General features: G+C 45.2%; 2 protein-coding genes and 1 long non-coding RNA gene across 14 annotated transcripts in view; 1 reads left to right on the forward strand and 2 right to left on the reverse strand.

Annotated features, from left to right (window-relative positions):
* Positions 1-21409, forward strand: part of SLC10A7 (solute carrier family 10 member 7) — a 147601-nt gene that overhangs the window by 18290 nt on the left and 107902 nt on the right. Inside the window, exon 4 of one of the 10 annotated variants that reach the window (XM_090138596.1) lies at positions 49-597. The exons of the other annotated variants lie outside the window; for them this stretch is intronic. The gene's annotated coding sequence lies outside the window, so the exon portion shown is untranslated. Of the gene's footprint in view, positions 1-48; positions 598-21409 lie in introns of those variants that run through there. 10 annotated transcript variants of the gene reach the window in all.
* Positions 59-3227, reverse strand: LOC149918037 (uncharacterized). The gene is made up of 3 exons (XR_016465797.1): positions 1888-3227; positions 1588-1701; positions 59-142 (listed from the first exon to the last, which is right to left on the reverse strand). It is a non-coding gene; the product is annotated as an uncharacterized LOC149918037 (long non-coding RNA).
* On the reverse strand, positions 7394-11843 carry LOC116226126 (uncharacterized). 3 transcript variants are annotated; one of them, XM_031588868.2, is made up of 3 exons: positions 9659-10238; positions 9448-9547; positions 7394-8401 (listed from the first exon to the last, which is right to left on the reverse strand). In XM_031588868.2, the coding sequence occupies exons 1-3, from the start codon at positions 9755-9757 to the stop codon at positions 8259-8261; spliced, it is 342 nt and encodes a 113-aa protein (XP_031444728.2). In that variant the 5' UTR covers positions 9758-10238; the 3' UTR covers positions 7394-8258. The 3 variants fall into 3 exon arrangements, 2 of the variants coding, with proteins under 2 accessions (XP_031444728.2, XP_031444726.2); XM_031588866.2 differs by lacking the exon at positions 7394-8401 and adding an exon at positions 8408-8966 and having other exon boundaries at positions 9659-11289; XR_016465796.1 differs by lacking the exon at positions 9448-9547 and having other exon boundaries at positions 9659-11843.

A 21409-nucleotide genomic window follows, 5' to 3' on the forward strand; every position in this document is an offset into this window, starting at 1 on the left:
TTTGTCTCAATTGCTCGTGGCATAAAATACTTAGCCTTACTTTTGTAGGTGTGCCCAGCTGCCTGATGGGGGGTCCGGACTCCCACATGAAGGGATAGCGCTGCACACAGTTGAGCTTAGCCAGCAGTAGCTGTTTCTGTAACTGGATGAAAGAAGCTTTTGAAAAAAAAAAAACCAAGAAACCAGCAACGCTAGTGCACTGCAGCATTAGAAAACACTATTTCTGACAACTGGTTTTCTATAAAGCATTTGGAGTAATTGCTTTCTCTACTTACAAGAACAGCTAAGACAAATTTTCTTTTAATGGATCTCCATCCAGAAGATAGGATACTTCACATGGATTTTTCTGATGTTGTTTTTTAAAGTGTTTTTCTTAGGACTCTTTGGGCCAAAAAGCACGGAAAGCAACAGAGCAGCAAGCTTCCTCTCATTCAGAAGCATTACTTCAGGCATAATCATGTGGAACATATTGGCATTCCTAGGAATCTGAAGAGAGCAAGCTGCCAGTTTTTGGAAAAGCCACATGCCTCCTGGGAACCCATTTTCACACGAGGCTCCCATAGCCAGGCACTTTCCTGTTCATCTAGCAAGAGAACAGCTACTGCAAAGGCTTTACTCCTGCATTCATGGGACATCGGGGGCTTTTTAGAGATTAAGATACACGCAAGAAGCAGATGAGCAAGCTAAAGCAGCATTGTATTTATCAATAAAAATAGCCATGGCTGTTAGCTGTTAGAATACCAGAGTTTATCTGCCAGTTTTCATATTACTTGCGTGAAATGTGAGGCTCCTTGCTGTAACTAGTATCACGTTATTACAGAGGAATTCCTAAACCACTAAAGTCTTAGTGTGGATTCTTTGTCCAGGCTCTTCTCTTGTTCCTTCTCTTGTTACAGCAGTCTGAACTCTTGTAGGCTGTTGATACCACTCAGTGCATACACAATTCAGTGTGGAGTTTTTCATTGTGGAGTTCCACCTCCAACTGCACACCCAAAGCCCTTTAAAAGGAAATGCTAATGTGCCCCTTGGGACCAAGTTAGTGACTACACACAGGCAACTCTTAAGTCACACACCAAGATTATGGCAGCAAAAACATAATTCAAAGCACTTCACCTATACTTAGAAAGCACAGGTCATCATGCGCTACCCAGAACACCTCCTCCAGACCCTGCTTCCTACACCCCACTTTGGAAATAGGAACACCAAAATCCAGCCACTACCCAGAGCAGCCCAGCAGCAAATAGGAACACCATCAAAATCCAGCCACTACCCAGAGCAGCCCAGCACCAAGGCCCAGGACCAGGGTTTTCTCATGCCCAAAGCTGGTGTGCTCTCTCCCCTCAGGGCCTCTCCACACAGGAGGGGCCCCAGGTCAAGAGCCACACAAAGCAGAACCCACCCTCCCACCAAAAAAAAAAAAAATAATATCTCTTTAGAGATAGTGCAAAACCCAGCCTCCAGCACCCAACAAAATCCACAAACAACCCCCCCCCAAGGAAAAAAACACTGGGAAGCAGCCCCCTCACCCACCCTAGGACACCACAAACACACAAGACAGGAACCTCAAAGTTCCACCACATCACTCACCACAAGAGGAGCCCAGACCCTGGCACCCAAGGTATCCTTCAGCCCAGCTTCACCTCCCCCAACAAGCAGATGATGGCAAAGTCAAAAAGCCTTCCTCCAGGAGATGGACCGCACCTAGTTACAACAAAAAAAAGCCACTGCACACCTGAACCCCCATCAAGAGAGTCCAAGACCCACATAGCTCATATCACACCAAGCCCATCCAGCTGCCAGGCACACTATCAACCACAGTACTTCAATCCCCCAGCACTCAGCTGCAGCCATAAACCACATTCCAAGGCAGAGACAAAAACAACTCACCGCACTCTGAAGGAGCACCAGGATCCTCACCCTGGTCCTGCAGAGGCAGAACAGCACAGGGAAGCGGTCACCAGCATACACTTGATATCCCGCTACGGATTCAGGCTCATCCTTGCAGGAAAAACACCTCACTGCAGCCCTTACCCTGCAACAGAATGGTACAATCTATTACTATACTAATGTTATAATTAGGAAATAAGACCTGGGCTAAGCAAGTTATTGCACCAAAAACAACAGATAGAAGGCTATATAATCCATGAAAATTATACAAAGGAATCTTAATATCATTTCATTATATAATGTTATAATGAAATAAGCAAGACAGTTAGGCACAGCAAGACAAAAGAATAAATAGGATGCTTACCCATACCGTGGGCTCTCTCAGGAAACTCCAGCAGAGTAGATCTTCTAAAAGAGAGATCCTTCCCCACTGGTAGTCAGCTCTTAAATGAGCCTAGGAAGGGTAGAGCCAGGCTCCACCCCTTCCTGCTACACAGCTGAATTGCTTTCACCTGTGCTCCCAGGGCTGACTCAGTGCTCACCTCAGGTGATCAAACAGAGGTTCAGGCCGTGACTCAACAGTTCCCATACAAGGGCTTACCCTGGTCCTGGGCTCACTGGAAAACTCCAGAAAGAGATCCTTCCCAACCGGTAGTCAGCTCATAAATAGGGTCCAGGAGAGGTGGAACCAACCTCCACCACCAACCTCCACCTCCTTCCAGAAGCACAGGTCAATTGCCTTCACAGGTGAGCAATGGGTCAGCCCTGAGAGCACAGGTAAATTGCCTTCACCTGTGCTCCCAGGGCTGGCTCATTGCTCACCTCAGGTGATCAGAGGTTCAGGCCGTGACTCAACAGTTCCCATACAAGGGCATACCCTGGTCCTGGGCTCACTGGAAAACTCCAGAAAGAGATCCTTCCCAACCGGTAGTCAGCTGGTGGTCAGGCGGAACCAACCTCCACCTCCTTCCAGAAGCACAGGTCAATTGCCTTCACAGGTGAGCAATGGGTCAGCCCTGAGAGCACGGGTAAATTGCCTTCACCTGTGCTCCCAGGGCTGGCTCATTGCTCACCTCAGGTGATCAGAGGTTCAGGCCATGATGCAGCAGTTCCCCTAAAAGGATAAAAACAGTGGAGAAGATAAAAAGACACATTATCAGGCATCGCTTACATTTTAAGCCCTTTGTGTTGCTTCTCACACCCAGGGGAGTGCAGGGCATTACCACATTCTACTCATACCCACAACCACTGCAGGCAGGTGACCACAGTACCTGTAAAACTGCCTTGGGGGGTAGAGCAACAGCCCACTGCCCAACCCCCAGCCTCTCCTCCCCCCCCCCAAAAAAAAAACCACTTGAGAGCCCAGCAGCAGCCCTGTACCAGCTCCACAAAGAGCTGAGTGAGAAACCAAGAGCTCCCTGTCACAGGTGCCCCTTCTTTGTACTCACCACTTCCTCAGTCTCATCACTGCCAGAACTGCTCACCTGTTTAAGCTGGGCCTTGATCCTCAGCACCCCACTGTAGGAGTAAAAAAAAAAAAAAAAAGCCAACAAATAAAAAACAAAGGAAGTGTTGATCTCAGGCATCACTTCTATTTTTGCAGCCCTCTGTTTCTTAACCCCAGCAGCAGAACAGGTCTCAGAGGGGCAGGACCAACAATTACATCCCCCTCACCACCATGGGAGCAAAAGGGGCTGAAAACACCAAAAACCCCCTCCAGAACCCTGCTCATCTTTAAGAAAGAAAAAGCCCAGCACTGCCACTGCACCAACCCCAGAAACAACAGAGGGGGAGCTCGGCAGCCTCCTGCCACAGGCAGGGAGCCCCTAGCAACCCACCCAGCAGTAGTCCTCACACTATGGTATGGCCCTCAGGGAGCACAGCCCACACGGTCCCATCGCTGCGTGAAGTTATCCTTGCTGCAGGAGGCCCTGCTGTAGTCCTCAGCCTGGACAAAAAACACAAGACAGAATTAAGCAAGTCAATCTTACTTTCATCATAAAGGAAAAAAAAAGCCTTGTGCTGCTTCTCACCTGCAGCAGCACCAGGCTAAGCAGCATAGCCTCATCCTACTTACTCTGTCACCACAAGCAGGAGGGCCTGCAGCAACTCCAAACTCACCCAGCCTCCCTAGGAAGGCAGAGCGGGAGCCAGGATACAGAAGCATCACGTGAGTGCAGAAGAGCCTGGCAGTTGCTCTGCGCCTGCCCCAAAACAAGCAGCAAGAGCACAGCAGCAGCCACTTCGCATTAGCTGTAAAAAAAAAAAAAAAAAAAAAAAAAAAAGGAGAGCCCAGTAATAGCAACCCCATAGTAGCCCCAAAAAGAGCAAAAACATCAAAGCCTAGAAGCAGCAGCCCCATACCAGCTCTAAAACAAGAGCAAGGAGCCCCACAATAACAACAAAAAAACAGGGCAGGAGCAGCAGGAGCAGCATTACCAGCTAACTTACCAGCTACCCAAAAAGCAGCATGTAAGCCCAGCAGCCTCCTGCTCCAAGGAGCACTGAGAACTCCCAGTAGCTCCCTACTGCCTCCGGCAGGGTTTAAGAGGCTTGGAGGGTGGGCCCTGCCCTGGGCTCCCAACAAGGCGCAGCTGTGCCCGGGCAGCCCTGCAGCACGTGGAGGTGATGGGTTCGTTAGCGCAGCTGGGCCGCCTTAGGGCCTGCCCACAGCCCTGACAGCTACCCCAAAACCTTGAGGCTTGGCATACCCAGACAATTCAGACATTGTGCAGCTTGAAAAGTTCATTTTGAGACGTAGTGCCGCTGCGTGACACAATCACAGTTTTCCACCTTATCTCTGGGGATTTTACAATGTCTAATCCAGGTGCCAAAGATCAGAATTAGTTCAATTCTTTGCTTTCCATTGTGAATTAATTCACATCTTTGTAAAAAACAGGGGAAAAAGAAACCAACACCGCCTTTTGTTGCTGTGTGACACAGACTTGTGGCAAGTTTCCTTTTCAGCTAGGTTCATCTTTGTGACAGCATCGAGGCAAACACTTCCCTTGGTTCGCAACAGTAATTCTTTCCTTCTGTACAAATAGAACGCAGTAAATCTCAGCGATGTTCAGTCGCAATTGAATAAATCGAAGCACTGCGTACAGTGATACGGTATTCCTGTCTGAGGCGGCTGATACTGCTCCTAAAAAGAGAAACTTTGAAGTGAAACAGGACAGAAAAGCGTGAGCAAGACTAAGGTTAACTGAGACTTGGACTGCCATCCCGTCAGTGGGAATGGGGACTCATTTGTGGGTTTACTCAGCAGACGTTTCCAGGCCGCGCACGTGTGCACGCATGCTTTTCTGTAAGAGCGGTGAGCGAAAGCGATCTCCTCGGTAGCTCAGTCTGAACTCCGCTTCGACGTCTCGGGAACTATTTGGCAAACATTCCTGCCAACAACAACATCACTCGTGCGCAGAGTTCACAGGGCTCCGTGTGTTTGCTCATGGAAGTGTTGGAATTCGTCGGTGTTGTGCTGCCTGTAAAAGCGGAATATTACGCGACCGTATTCAAAAATGTGCCCCCACGTATGCGTTCGTTGTCCTGGAGCTGCAGAATTTATAGGAAGGCTTCATCTGGGGTGATGTTATTCAGAACTGTCCGAAGTTACTGTGCCATTTCACTTCCAGGTAAAATTTCAGAGTTCAGCGTTCCATTTTTGTACATCCTTTCGGGTACTTTAAGAAGAGGCATTTGTTAAAGGCCACGTTTGTTCCCTGATTTACAACCGTAAGTGACAAGGAGATAGATCTATGGCAACTGACGTTTTAATTACTTTGAACATCTGGAAACATAAACTCATCCTACAGAAAGAAGCTCTTATAACCGGAACCAGAGAAAGTCTGCTTAAAAAAGCAATGCTGTCAGGTTTCATTCTGCTTAACCACAGCACTTCGGATCAAAATTATCACGCTCTTATCGTGAACTTTCCCTATGTTCAATATATATGATTTCCTAACAATCCTCTGGGAAGGGGAAGCACACACCAGATTGATAGGTTACCTGGAATTCAAGAAATGACAGCATTCAAGCTAGATCGGAATTGCATTTCTCTGTCTGTGGATATATTCTGCGATTCTGTTTTTAAAATGCACGAGTCTGAGAGCTGAGCTCTTGTGCTTTAAGCAAGATTCCAACATGTACTCGCATATTCTTTTTTTCTAAGCATACAAAATTTCTTTCCTATTGTCTTTTTCCATCTAATCATGCTTAACGCTCTCCCAAATCTCCCCTGCCTCAAAACTTTCTCGTACCATTAGGCACCGTACCCCACATTTCGATATGTCTTTTTAACTGATTGTGGACCGTCACATCCCTCCCCTTTCAAATCACCGGTCAGTTCCGGCATGCGGTTTGCCTTTTTCCTTACTGATACACAACCGCACTGAAATCTGCAGAAGTCTATTTCTCAGCTGCACAGACCGTTCGGTCCTAGTAGCAGTCAGTGCTTATTTCCAGAGAGTACTTTCCTTGGGCAAATTGCTTGTTCCTGTGGCTTATCGTACAGCATCTTATGAAGAAGATGGCTACTTTAGCAACGTTTCCAGGGCACCGTGTTCGTAGTTTGTTTATCAATTATTGTGGCGTTTTGTTGTTTCGTTTTCTCTTTCTGCTGTTTTCTGAGTGAGAGAGAGCGAGTCTTTCCATATTCCCTGATAATTTTTCTGGAACCTAACGCAGATCTGTCGTACGAGCACATTTTAAGGAGATCTCCCGTCTTTCAAACTTCAAGCTCCTGAATTGCGTGGAGCAATGCAATGGAAAATTTCATTTTGTCAGGTTATTTATGCCGGTGGAACACATTTCAATATGCTGAGACTTTATTTTGAGTCATCTCCCTTCTTAGGTGTTCTTTTTTGCAACTAAAAATGAATTTTGTTTTCCTGCCAATTAGCATGCAGCAGCTGTGCTGCTACTGATGGTACCTGCACAGCTGGGCCTGATTCTTCTCTTTCATCCTAGTGTAAATCAGCTAGACATCTGCCGAAATCAAAGCAATGGACTGGATAGAGGGAGAGAGTTGCACATGAAATTTGGGTCCGTGTGATTCACAGTAGGTGGATTCCAGCAAGCAGCACTTGGTCTAGCTAGTCTCATTAAGCATTGCTGTGCAGCTGCTCCAAAACACTAGGGGGTTATGAGAGGGTATTCCTTGCGTTTTTGCTCACTGTATTTTCATCCGGTTACTCCTTGTAAACGTGGTCTTTGTTTCTAGTTTAAATAACAAGAGCAAAGCCATCAGGTCAAAATAGGCGACCCTCCCCCTCTACTCCGACCTGCTGAGGCCCCGCTTAGGCTACTGTGTCCCGTTCTGGGCTCTCTCATTCAAAAAAGACAGGACCTCCTAGAAAGAGTCCAACAGAGAACCGCAGAGACAATACAGCAGCTCCCACGTGAGGAAAGGCTGAGAAAAGGCTGGGTCTGTCCAGCCAGTGCAAAGCAAAATTGAGAGAGGCTCAGATCAGTGTTTACAAATACCTAAAGGGAAGTGAGAGGCAAATGGATGAGGCCAGGTTCTTCTCAGCGGTATGTGACACACAGAATCAGACTTCACAACCCACTTAAGGTTTAAAACAGGTATGTTTATTACAGCACCAGGTATGAAGGGCATAGCTCCCCCTAACTCACCCACACACAGAAGCAGCAACTACATTTTTAAATGCTTAAGTACAGACATTTATTACATTCCAAAAAAAGTGAGCCAGAATTCTGACAAATACTTAACATGTCATCCCACCCTCTCGAGCATGCATTCTACAAATGTGGCGAAGGTCTCTGGTGGTTGTTCGATGAAGGCTAGTAGTCATTCTCACCGTTAACACAGTCCTCGTTCCCACCGTAGCCGATACATCATCTCTGGACCGCACTGTAGTGCTATTAGTCCTAGGATCCCTTTTAATACTTTGCTGTCTCATTATCCCCAGTTACCAGCCCAGAATTGCCATATTCCTACCTATACCCTAGACCTGACACGTCCCTCCGTCCAATGTTTACAGGATCCACACCGTCATCATTCCTGTCTATAAAAATGGACAGCGTATTATTAATGACTGCAGGTCAAATCTGGGGCCTAGCTTGCTCTGACTTTCTTCCCCATATTTACCCTTTCCTCCATCTTTTTCAATCTGATTTGTTACCCAGTCTGGTATGAATCAGTTCAGTGCAACTGCTAGGTAAACTAGCACCCCTTCCTTCAGCTCTGGAGAAGGTTGTACATACTAACAAACCTGAAACATTCAAAGCTTCAGTAAGCTTTTCAGTTAGCTTTATTTAGGTATTTTCTGACCAAGCTGAATAAAGAGTTAAAATTGTACAGGTGAGATAAATATTAAGCATTCTGTTTTCGCATCGTAAGTTTCAGAGGTCCCTTAGGGTAGGGGTCCATTAAGGTTGGGAGCCTTCCTTGCCCCGGAGCGACGACTCCACAAAGACACCTCCTCGATTCTGATTGCCGTGCGGGTGGTTAGAAGTACTTGGAACGGTCCTTCCCGCTTTGGTGCCTCAAGCAGATCTGAAAGATGTCCAATATACACAGTCTCTAGGTCAAAGATCACGTACATGTCCATCAAGGCCTCAGGCCCTACGTCCCAGAACCAGTTTTTGTATTTCCCGAAGCTGCTTCCGTAGGCTTATTGCACACCGAGTTAGTAATTCATTCCCCATCTGGGGATTCGTACTGGGACATTCCCTGTCCCATTGTACTACATAAGGCCTTTCATACAGTATTTGAAAAGAGCTTAACCCCTCTTTGGCCCTAAGTTCTGTCCTCATCCTCAAAAGCAACAAAGGCAATGACCGTGGCTAGAATAGTCTAGCTTCCTAGCCCAGATTTACAAGCTGTACTTTAAGTGATTCATCTTCTCTACCTGACCGCTCGCCCGTGGTCTGCATGATGCGTGCGATGCAGTCTATCCCAAGTAGCTTACTGACTCGTTGGACTAACTTCACAATAAAATTTGTTCCCTGGCTAGAGAATACTGTTGCAGGACCCCCAAACCTCGGAATTACTTCCTGCAGTGATACTTTGTCCACTTCCACGGCTTTATTTGTCCTGCAGGGGAATGCTTCTAACCACCCTGAAAAGGTATCAGTTAGAACTAACATATAACAGAACCCCCCTTTTCTTGACAGCTCTAAAAAAATTATGTTTGACATCATTGCCCTGTAAATCTCCATATTCCAATAGGCTCTGCTTGTACTTTGTTCCTGGAACTAGGATTGAACATTTATTTTGCTCAAATCCTTAGAGTGTCTTCCCTCCCCCCACCCCCCAGTATCTTTTATTATGTTCCCCTAGAACCGATTTCCATAAGATACTAAAGAGCACAACAACGCATCCGTCTGGGTAAGCGCCCATCTGTCAGCTTGCTCTCATCCCATCTAAATCGGGCATTAGATTCCTTCCCTTTCTAGAATACTTTACAGGTTCTGACTCAGGTTCAGAGATTTGAAAATTAACATCTGAAATTAAAGCCACTTCACCAATTTCTTCACTTTCAGCTGCCAGTTTTGCCACCAGAACCACCATCTAATTTCCGATTTCCCGCACAGCGTTACCTTTCTCATGTCCTTCACAATGTGTAATAGCCATGCTCTTCGGTTGCAACCCTCGGTCTTCCCAGATGGTACCGTGAGCATCTGTCACCCCAAAATTTATCTGTCCATACATTAAAACTTTTGTCAAGGAAAATATTTCAGCCCTCTGAGAAATTCCCCCCACCGCTTACGGTTTTGCTTTGATTACTTTGTCAGTTACCGCATGCCCTACCTTACAGTTTCCTTGTCTCAAAAGCCTGCTTCCATCAGTGAATCCAGGAATCCTCAGCATCATCCGGTCGTTCCTCCTGTAAGTCTGGCCAGCTGACATAGACAGTCTCAAAGCAGTCGGGCAATTCCGGCTCAGAGGTAGCTCTGCATCAGTGTTCTGCGTCAGGCAAATTGCTTCCTTCCTTCTCTTTAGCCAGTTAAGCTTCCCACCGATAAACCTGATAGTCACTAAAACCAATAAAATACAGCAAACACAGTTTATAGTACACAGTTCTCTTCTGTTACTGTGGCATCCACATACTACAGTAAAGCTCCGCCTTGGGACGGAGGGCTCAAGTCTCGGGCTCCCTAGCTGACCATTCCCCAAAAGTAAATTGGGCTGTTCTCACAACCCCAAGTAACACTGTCAAGGTTAACTGGGTCTTCTTTCCCTGTACTGAAGTTTCCCTATTCAAAAGCAATTAACTTCACTCTTATTGGCAAAACCAGGCAGATAGTGTATCCTTCAAAGCCAGAACAGTAAACCCCAACTATTCATTCCTTATCTCGGTTAATAAAGCGCATCAGTTTGCCACCAGTGGCAATTCAAGAATTATGTTTATCATCCTCAAGTCTTGTACCTGACCATAGCTCTTGCCATCCAATTTGTCACCAGCAAGAGTGTGATATCGTATTTGGAGTCACATTCAAATAATAATCTGAACTTTAAGAAGTTAGAAGGTTAAAAGAAACAACAGCTACAATCTCATATCCTTAAAGGGCACTGCTTGACCCTGACTGGGCTGGCTCCTGCTTTTGATTTCTAATGGGGCTGTATTTGTGGTTCCGCCAGGCATCCCTGATGCCCTCGCTCCTGAATATACCCGATTCAAGATTTCTGAAACTTCTTGGGGTACAACATTGTTTTTTCCAGTTTGCATTGAAGCCAAAGTTTATCATCTATTGGTCTTGCTTGACCCATAGCTCCAGCTTTACTTCATCAACTTTAGTCTCTCCACCCAGTTGCTTTAATAAGTCTCGCCTGAGTAATGGTTTTGAAGAACCCAGCACATATAAGAAATTACATGTTCCTGCTTGCTTTCCAAGCCTATATTTCATTGGCCTTCTAAGAAAATAAGCTTTATCTTATTAGCTCCAACTGATATTAACTCAGCACCTACAGAAAATAATTCTTGATGTAACATAGATTAAGAGACACCTCCATCCACCAGAAAACTGATTTCTTTACTCTGCTTCCCTGACTATGTTTCAACCAGTGGGTCAGGTAGGGTGAACTTCCCTGGTTCCTATCCTTCAGCTTCTGTTACTTGAGATTGTTCCTTTCCCCACTCAATTGAGGACAGTTTGACTTTCCTCTAACTGCCTCCATAGGTAAAGAACAAAGATACCAGACTAATAATCCATTATAATCCATTTTTGAAAGTCATGGGCCAGCCTAGATTAAACTGCTAAACACCTGTTTTGGGGATACCTGTTTAAGTCCAGATCAAGAAGCCCACGGGGCAAAGTAATGCTATTAAACTATAATGCAATACAACACAGAGCAATTAAATCACAGTATGAAAGTCCCAGGCCACAATACATAAGAATATACTCAAATACAGCAGCTATAAACACAGAAACAAAGACAGAAAAAAAAAAAAATTTACTACCCCTGAAAGCACCTCAAGTACACAGGTATCACCAACACGATACCCTTGCCTTCGCTGCCAAGCTTTAAATGAGATCTGGGAAGGGGTGGATCCCGACTCCACCCCTTCTCATTACTCAGGAGCATTGCATGCACCTGAGCTACCCTGGGTTGGCCCTGCCTTCCCAGCAGGTGCTCAATCACCGCTTCAGCCTGTGACTCAGCATTTCTGCTACACCTGCTCTTATAAAAAGGCCCTTCCCAGCCCTTTGTGTGTTCTTTACGTATTTTGGAAGTTTGGGTGGGTGGTTTTTGTTGGTTTCTGGTGGACTTGTGTTATTTTTTTCTGCCTTTCTTTCTTCAGTATGTACTGCTTCTGGACTTGGAGAAGGTGGTCTTTAAATATCTTTCTATATCTTTCTTGAGGTTCTCTTGGGTTTTCCTGAGGAGTGAAGAGTTTGCGGTCTGCTCTCCTGAAGCCCAGTGTAGCAAGCTTGTTGTGTGCCCTCTTTGATGCCCTTAGGATCTTGAACTTAACCTTTTTATGGTTGCTGTAGGTAAGGCTGTCCTTGAGTGTTGTGCTACTTCCCTGCCCCTCCTGGTTGGTGACGATGAGGTCCAATATAGTACCTTTTTACATGTTTTTTCTACTATGCGGTTGGGGAAGTAATCATCAGTACGTTCTAGTAATCTCTTTGTATTTTAGCATCTTGCTGTGTAGTTCCTTCAGTGGGTATTGTGGTGGTTGAAGTCCCCACTGAGACCTGTGTTTTGTGAATGTGAAGTTGCTTCTATCTGTTTAGAGGGGACATTAAAAAAAAATCTAACTTAAGAACAGCTGTGTAGCATGTGCACGGTTAGCAGCGAACTGTAGGGTAATGCAGGTAAATGGTCTAGTTGAGACAGTCTGACAGGATGTTGCAGTTATACATGTAGTGTTTCATTTTTGGTTGAAATCAGGAGCCCTGGTTGGAAATGAGTACTTGGTTCTGCAGCGTAATGGGTTCTTGAGCTGTATGCCCTTCAAAATACTGCTCATCATCTGTCATCCTGTTTTCATATAGACTGGCTGGTCTGTTCGAGTTCTAGCTGTTTTTAAGATGTTGCTAGTGTCCAAACTGTTTTTTCCTCTCTCTGTTTTGCTGTAACATCCAATAAATGGAGGATATTTGTCTCCATTTCCTAATTAAGAGAAGTGTTAATATGAGTTTTGTTTGAAGCCTTTATTTTCTCTGGAGCTTTCTTTCATATTTGATTTGCTGTTGTATGGACAAGTTGGCGTTTTTGTCATCCCTCAGTGCTCAGTTCTTCCAGATGCTGACTTTTTTGGGGAAAGGCTGTGGAGAGTTATAATTACTAGTGATTAACTGTGCTTCCCTAGCAGATAGTGGGAGGCAGCATTAGTTCCCACTGTTTGCGTACCTAAATAAAATAAAAAAAAACCTGAGAGTATTTACTTCCTGAAACAGTTTGTAATTTGCTGTTAGCATTGTGATGTTGGCGTATAGCTTTAAAAACAAGTCCGTAAAACACATGTGCAGTTGTACCTGTAGTATGTACGATGGTCCTATAAAAATGTGTTTGTTTTTAGACAGTGAGAAATCTTTTTTTAGAAGCTGTAACTCCATCCTCTGTATTTTTGTCTTTAATATATAGGACTAGCGAGGGGCTTTTTTGCTTTATTGACTGTTTATCTCCTATGTATTTTTTGAAGTAGGTCATACGTATTCATGGGCAGAGTATTGTTTGATGAAAGGTATTGGTGAAGGTAAGCGTGGGATGCACCTATAAGGGCTCTGTGGCATGTGGAGACAGCAGGTGGATCAATATTTACAAAGTGTGAAGTACTAACTTTCTGTGTAGTGTTTACTTTTTGTTTTTGCTGTTGATGTGGTCACGTGCTACATTTTAAACACGTGAGTTTAACCTGTTCTTACCTCAGTGCTTTTCTTCTTCTGCTGCACTCCTGATTTTTCAGCAGTAGATAACGAACTACTAAATAGGTATAAATCATTAGTGTGGTAGCGTGGGTTCCTTTATGACATTTTCTGCCTTGTGTCCATTGTGTAGAGCTGCACAGCCACCTGCTAGCTACAGAGTGATAGAAGTCATCAATTACACTGTGACGGGCTGAGTTAGCAAAGTTTATAAGAGATGCATTTGTTGAGCAAGTATTACACGTAGAGGGGACACAGAACAGTTGTCCTGGTGCAGCTCCTTTCTGGGAGTGTAGTTGCTTGGACCAACCCGTGTTCATTTCAGCGGCGTGGTTGTTTGATGAGAGGAAGCAGTAAGGGATTTGCTTTGGCTGTATTTCAGGAAAAAAGTGAAATATCTCAGTAGTGCGCTGAACTGTTCAGGTGTTTGGTGGCTTTTTTGGTTAGGTTTTTAGCTGTTCGCTCAGTGTAACTGGAACTAGTGAAGCTCTGGTTTTACCGCTGATCCAATGTTGGAGTGCATTAAGAAACCTAAAATACATTAGGATGACTTTTGAGTGTTGTTTTCCCACAGAGAGGAATGTTGTTGCTGAAGGGAAATGGGTGTCTGTGTTCTGAGAATATGAAGAGAAAGGAAAAGGAGGCTGCTCTATTGGAACATCAGCCCTAGTCAAGTTTAGCGCGTGATTTTCAAGCTACTTCTGTATGTAACGCTTAGTTAAGGCTTGGACAGCAGTTTCTTTGGTTTGGGAGCTGATGCAGTATGACAGATTAGTCAGAGTTTTCTGCACAGCTCTGTTCTGAATGCTTTGAAAACGCCCTGAAATGAGGCAAGGTTCTTTCAGACAGACATCTCCTTAGGAGGAGATTGCAATCTGCACCTGGCGTCCCTTCCTTTAAACTTGTGCTTGCCAAAGGAAAGGAAGGAAAGGTAAGAGTGGTGCTTTTGAAGCGAGAGACACTGACGAGGAAGCGATCTCTTGCTTATTATGATTCCTATGCGCCACCCCTGTGTTGTAAAAATGGCACCGTTTGAAAGTATGTAGCTGGAGTGATGTTCATAGTATTTCTGCCTTCAGGAGAATGCGTGGGAGGGTGTTCTTTCTTCTGGCTCTAAGCGCCTAGGTTCCTTCTCTTGCCAGATGCAAGCCATCAGCATGCCCTGGGTGTTCCCAGGGCACGGGGCATTAGTGCTGAGGGCTCGGCACGGTGCCCTCAGCAGTTCTTGTCCAGCTGCTCCGAGTGTCACATCTAATGTCACCTGTGCTTTGGGGAAGATGAGACCTGACAGACGGATCCCCTTTAGTCTCTGATGATAGAAATAGTACCTCTAGACTTAAGAATAAACCTTTGTTTCTTCGCGTTAGCGGGTCACGTTACCCCTGCGGGCTTGGCGCTCCACGAACGGTACTTTTCCTGAGCCCAGAGCAGGCAGTCAGGCACTGATACTGCTGCTGTCAACGCAGGGTCGTACTTTAATGGTAACGTTGCTGGCAGCTAAAATCTGTGACGGTGAATTCGTCGAAAAGGATGTTTGGATGCTGGAGTTATTTTTGTGGGGCTTTGCAAACGTTATTTGATTATGCGGTGCGTTGACCTGTCAATAAAATCTTTATTAAATCCCCCTGTTCCTTGCAGTTTTGTAGTTAGGTTTGCCTTTGTCGCGTGTTCTCGCCTGGATTATCATTCATTAGCTTCCTTAAAGAGATTAGCAGTTCCTTAAAATGGGATCATGTGTGTTGTGTGCGAGAGCTGAGCTGGAGAGCGGAGAGGCGATAGGTTCCCCATAGAAATTTGAAGACAATTTTGATACTGCAGTCCACTTAGAAATCTGCTGATACTGTAATGTCTTTTCCCTTGCCAGGACCCTCCTTGCCTGGTGTCATTTCTTGAGCTCCCCTGGGATGAGATTAGTCTAAAACAACAAAGTAGCCAGATGTCTGGTTCTGAGAGAGTCCCAGAGGCCGGGCTATGGTAGGCGCCAGCGATCACTTGGGGCTGGAGATCAAAGATACCTGAGAATTACTTATGGGCACATACTATGTGTCGTTCCCATTATTAACAGTCTGAGAAAATTTGTATCCCTAATTAACCCTTTTGTTGGTTAAATTTTCTTGCCGGTGCAGTTCTGCCTGTAACAGCTACTTGCTATTTTTTGATACTGCCGCGTAAATAGATGTCGATTTAAAAACAAAACCACTAAAAATTGCGAGAATCTCATAGAGGCGAATTTGAGTCACCCGTTCCGCAATCATTTGTGAATACCAAAAGTTAGCATGTTTTCTTTTTGCTTACTGTGCCGCACTTTGGGCTGATGTTATTCCCACCCAGGATCGTGTCAGTAAGGATAGTTAACTTGTCAGGTTTTAGTTCATTGCCTCCTCATCTAAAATGAATTCAAATCTAATCCCGGAGGCAGCTTGTGTGCACATCGCTGCGTTTTTCCCAAATGGATGTTTCTAGAGAAATGCTAATTAATAAGTTCAGTGCTGTCTGTGCTTTATACTCTAAAACAACGGGCTATAATTGTTAGCGCTCTCTGAATTCTGGAAATGCTTTTGGAGCGGGTGGCTACCGGAATGAGAGGGGGGGAAATTTGATTGCAGCCTTGTGTTTCTCATCCTCCAGAATAAATGATGGAGGTTACAAACGGAATGGCTATTCTGTTAAGCAGCGTCATTGTCTGTTGTACGACTGAAGACTTGGAACATAGTTTGTTAGCTTTTGCGTGACGAACTATAGTAATCGGATATGGTCTGGTGTCTATGTTATGACTGATGTAACTTCACATGTGATGTTCACGTGTGGTAAATACTATATATGTGTATACTACACACTTAAGTTGGAGGGTATGAGTTTCTAATCACAGTGAATGTGGCTTTGCAGCTTATTGCCTGTGTTGCGTATGCCTAACAGTTCCAGAAGGCATTATCGAATGAGCAGTGAGTGAGAAAAGATTGTCAATTTAAAGCATTAATTGGCTTATCTGTATCACTTTTGACAGTTCCTTTTTAAAATGTGTTACTCAAGCAAGAAGCCCCAAAAGCTGGCTTGGCTGAAGGTGTGTTGAGTTCTTATGCTTTTGCTTTTGAGACGGGTATCCCGTTTTGTTTCTCAACTTGGCCCCAGCTGCTGCTTTATTGACCCCACTCCTGCAGACATTATCGGTTCTGCTTTATGCTCAAAGCAATGTTTAAAAACCAACAAAATCTGGCACCTAAAGAAATGGGAGGGCAAAGTTTTTTGGTGGTGCGGTATTAGCTGTTCAGACCCTGTGGCTGTCAGCAGGTGTAGCCAATCATCTGTGTTATGAACCTTCTTGAAATCTTCATAGGACAGAGCAGGAATTGCTCTAGGAGAGGTTCGCAGGTGTGAATAGCTGTTTCCCTATGAATCTTGGCACTCTGGATGCTGAGATGGGAGATTTGCGTGTATTGTCATCTCTAAGTAGATGCCTTCCTCTGGTGATCTGGATTACCCAGAATCATCTAGGACCAACACGTTGCCATTTGTTGCCATTCATTTGATGTAATCCACGCACAGGGGCCTTTCTGTAGCAAGCTCGGAGCTGCGTGCTTCTTAAAAGGGAGGCTGGCTGTCCTAATGTGTGGAAACCGCTTCTTCCTTGTTCCTCCCTTCTGTCTTGTTCAGTCCTTGCAATGTGTTTTTTATTTTTTTCCCTTAAACTCTGTATTTGGTCTCGGATCTTAATTGTACTCTGTTTTCTCTGTGGGAAATATTACGGCAGCCCTGATAGTTTGCAATGTTCTGTGGGTCACAGCCAGAACTAGAATGGGCAGAATCCAAGTGTCCACGAAGCCGTGCCTGCGGAATCTGGCACGTGATCCTGTTCACGGTTACTTTGCTTATGCTGCCACGGGAAGCCTCCGCGCCTTGCATTCATTGCTGAGATTTTGGGAGAGCGCTACCAAGGGGATTTGCAGCGTGCCGTAGACAAATACACCTTTCATTTCTTTTTCTTCTTTCTTTCTTTTTGATTTTTTTGACCGGCTGCTTAAGTGGAGGGTGAGGCTGTGAGATGCTGGTGGCTCTTCTACTAGTAATTGGAGTTTGCAACTGGTGCAACCGCTTCTATTTTCTGCAATTGGACTCTGACCCAGTTTCTTGTTCAGGTAGCATGCTTCAGCTGCGTACGTATGAAGAAATGTCTCGGTACTACAAAGGAATTTTTTATTTGGACTTGAGAAAAAAGAGAGAGTAGGGGCTGTACCAAGTGCTCAGTCCCGTAGATGGAAAGAAGAAAAGAGTGACCGAAGTGAGGCATAAATTGTGAAGGAAACTAAAACGCTTCATCAGCGTGGCCCTAGCTAATCGTTTCCCGCTGGGGGGGAATGTGGGTTTCATGGTGGCAATTGCATAGGAATTGTTTATCTAAATAGAACATACATATATTTTTTTCCTCCATAGTGTGGTGGTTTTCAGTTCATTCACCATTTCAAATATTCCATTGTGGCTCGAGCATATCCTGTTTCAGAAACTTCCCCTTTTTATATCTCAGCCATTGCAGTTTTCTGACCTTGGGCTCTGCAAAATCCAATAACTCATCTCCAACTGCCTTCATTGAGATACGAGTCTGATCTGTACTGACACGATGTAAATGGAAGACCTGCATTTCCATTCACAAATATACGTCCATTGACACGTTGCATTAACAGCATTGGAATTCCTGTGAACAACGAGGAATACGCAGTTTGGTGTTCTTGTCGCTGGTAAAATGTCTGTAAACATGGGACGCTTAGCACAAACAGCAAAAGCTGCTTGAGAACTAGATCGTGCTCGGAGTTGTGCTACAGAATTCTTGCTGTTGAATTTCTAGTGTTCTGGCATATCCTGCGCCGCTTAATGTTACTTCGGTTTATCGAATTTTTGGCCTGTGTCCTGCAGAAGGAAAGGAGCTAATTAGAGCAAAGCTCTATAAAGCTGTGTGTGTGGAAGGGATGTTTTCACTCCCATCTTGTAATTGAAAAATCGTCAGTTCCTTGTTCTGATTTGCAGCTAACCCAAGTCGTTGATATCTGGGAACGGTGAAGGAGAAGGCCTGTAGTTAATCCTCCAAATGTTGTTAACTTTTATCCCATCACTGTGATGGGAATTCCTCTGTGTGGCGAAGGAGGTAGTTTGGCAAAGCCTTTCTTCCCAAAATTGCAAGTGCTGAAAGTCTAAATCTAATTGTGGAAGGTGTGTGAGTTGGTGACCGTATAAGATAAGACTCTTGACTATATTAAAATATTCTAGAAACCCCTACATCGTCCCGGTGTTCTATTGTGACCTTTGTGACCTAGAGTAAATGCAATGCAGAGAGCTCACTTCAGCTGCCCCGCTCCCCAGCTGGGAGGGATGCTGCTAACAAGTCATCCTGGCTGAGGAGCGCGAATGGCCGTGTTATGGCAATGAATTGCTTGTAAAGCAGAGTGTTGTTGTCACGGCTTGCAGTTTGGATAATGACAGAAAGGTTTTGTTGCCTTTATGGAGTAGAGGAATGGTAGGAGGCAGAACTTCTGTAATGAGTGCTTTCTGAAATATTTAAATGACGTTGTTGGCATCAGTTCTATGGTCTCACTCTGGCAGAGTGCTGAGATGTGGATTACTGTGTACTACGCTTCTTTGTAGTGATAATATAACCAAGCAATTAAAATGAACGACAAAACTGCTTCTGAACATTTCCTTCTTTGAGAGGGCTAGAGAAATGAAAATTAATGAAGTAAGGGGAATTTGGCTTCACAAATGATCGTGTAAATCTGGCTTTGCGCGGTCTGCAAAACGTGATTTTAATAAGACGATTACATTTTTGTTGTGCCTCCCTCTGTTAAGGGGAGTTAGAGCCTACATGTTTTTTTAATGACATTAAAGTTTGTATTAGAGCCCGAGTCTTTTTTTCCTAATGTTCTTTGGGATTGTCCTGCAATATAAAGAAAACAGTGTCTTTTACGGGAACGTGCCTTGAGTACCTGAACTTGTGCTATGTAGAAGCTGCATACAGACAGTAAATACTGTTTGGGACAGAACGGCATTGAAATACGCTGCGTAATACATTTAAACGCTTCCTTTCTTGAAAGGGCTCAATTGCAGGAGGCGTGCAGATCGGTTGCAGGCTTAGGTAGGAGCTCTGTCCTTACGGTGGTGAGCCTTGTACCAGAGTCTGAGAGATGGCTTTGCTGCTCATCATCCTCGTGTTACAAAAACCAAAAAGGTCAACAGAGCCGACCCTGAACCGGCTGTCAGCGTGTGGCAAGGCACTCAAATACCGGTGGCTTGCTTTTGCCGTTTGACTTCTCCGTACTCTGGTGTCCTGGGACGGGCTGAGGTGAGGCAGGGCGGCCCAGCCCCATCCTCAGAGCAGAGCTTTGCCATCAGGAAGCTGCCATGCCGTCTCGTTCCACCCGGGTCCTTCCCTGTGGAAGCACTGTGGCAGAGGACAGCCGAGCAGTGGGTGAGGATGCGTGCCAGCTGCAGAGAGCGGCCACGGAGCTGGGCAGCGGGCCCTTGAGGTGGCTGCCACAGGTTGACGGGCAGGTGACGCAGCCTGGGCAGGAGGCCTGCCTAATATGCTGTCTGCCCCGAGGGCCCGGAGAGCGCAGTTGGATTATTATGGTAATGCGTGAGCCTGCTGCCCTCTGCCTATCCCAGCTGGGTTCCCTGTTGTTAGGAACTGCTTTGCTCTGACAGCGGAGTAATATACTTCATGATTGAAAGGGCAAAGGGGCTCGCTGCAGAAAGAGCAGGCCTGCGCGGCCATGCAAATGAGGGGGGAAGGCTGGAGGAGGGCTTCCTGTAGGTGAGGAGAGGAAGTTTATTAGGGAACGAGTAATATAAATCCGCTAATTGAATTGTTATTTACAAGTCCCGTTTTCTGATTTGTTTGTGTGCGTTACCCCTCCCCCAGTGCTGATGTACACTGAATTTGAAGTGCTTACCGAAGCAAGCGCTTAGGTTGATTTATTTAAAGCCGAGGTGCTGTAACGCAGTGGTACCAGTGCACAATGCTGACAGTGGTGTATTTTTCAGGACTTTGATTACCTTTCATGATCTGCAACTATATTACCACACCGTGGCTTGCAGGATTGATTTGATTCTTTTATATATTATAGATAAGTATATCTACGCCGATTGTAGAAATATACTTGTCGTGGCGCTTGAGCAAATTGAACTTTAAATTGACTGGATGGTGTCTGTGCTGTGATGTTTCTCCGAGACCTCTTTTACAATGGGCTCGACTAAACAGCGACTCAGATTCAGAATGAACGTATGTAGGAAAGAAGTGGTTTGTGAACAGCTTATTTCCCCTCTCCCTCCCCCACCCCACTTTGATGATGATATCGCCTGGTACGCAGAGGCTTTCTCTGCCTTTTAACAAGCTTCTCTCAGTGGCGACGCGTGACCCAGAATACTCTCCAGGCACCGTTCTAAAGCCTTTAGTCGTCTGTTTCACCTCAAACAGGCCGATAATAGACTACTCAAAGAAATAGCTCTTAACCTAAATTAAACTTTTTAGCGGTGTTTCCTATACTGCTGCTATGCCAGATAAAAAGCTGTTAGGTAAGTGACCTGCTGTCTTCGGCTGGTGTTTGGTGCTTACGTACAATGTAATTTTCAATCGCATCTAGCATAGAAGGTGACTTTTTCCACTGCTTACATTTGTTTGCATGCTTTGATTGTGTTGCTCAGTTCTGTGCGCACGTATGTTGATGAGCTGTGTTGCTATGAAGGCGGTACGTCTGTCTTGGAAGCAGGTCCTCCTGCAGTACGGAGAAGTGAGCAGTTCTTGCGCTTTTGACCTAGGGGTCTTGACTCTGCTTTTTGCCCAGTATTGTCCATTTACGTATCACAGAGGTGTGTTATGTTCCTGAAGCGCTGAAAGGTGGAAAAGCAATCTAAATCTAGATTGCTTCTGCAAAAAATCTTCAATCAGACTTTGCAGATGCATCGCCTTCTGAACTGAAATGCTGTGATGGAACACAATTTTGCTTCCTTGCCCTTGGCCTCAGTCAATGCCTACGATGAATAACTACTGCAGAGCAGATAGAAGCAGTGCCTGTGTGCTCCTGGAGCCCTTGCACCGAACCCAAGCCACGTTCAGTGAGAACTTACCAGTTCTTATCTTGTTCTCCTGGTGTGTGTGCAATTCAGACTGTGTAAAAGTCTCCTCTTTCAGGAAAATCTGTGT

Source organism: Phasianus colchicus, chromosome 4, assembly GCF_987193195.1.
Source record: "Phasianus colchicus chromosome 4, bPhaCol1.hap1.1, whole genome shotgun sequence".
NCBI lineage: Eukaryota > Metazoa > Chordata > Aves > Galliformes > Phasianidae > Phasianus > Phasianus colchicus.

What these genes read in the sequence shown, in the direction of transcription:
- LOC116226126 (XM_031588866.2), bottom strand. Translation starts at nt 9,757, where the DNA reads ATGTCAGCTGGCCAGACTTACAGGAGGAACGACCGGATGATGCTGAGG. An exon ending in TGAGACAAGGAAACTGTAAG is followed by an intron (nt 9,548 to 9,658) that starts GTAGGGCATGCG and finishes ATGTATGGACAG; the next exon opens with ATAAATTTTGGGGTGACAGA. An exon ending in TTGTGAAGGACATGAGAAAG is followed by an intron (nt 8,967 to 9,447) that starts GTAACGCTGTGC and finishes ATACCTTTTCAG; the next exon opens with GGTGGTTAGAAGCATTCCCC.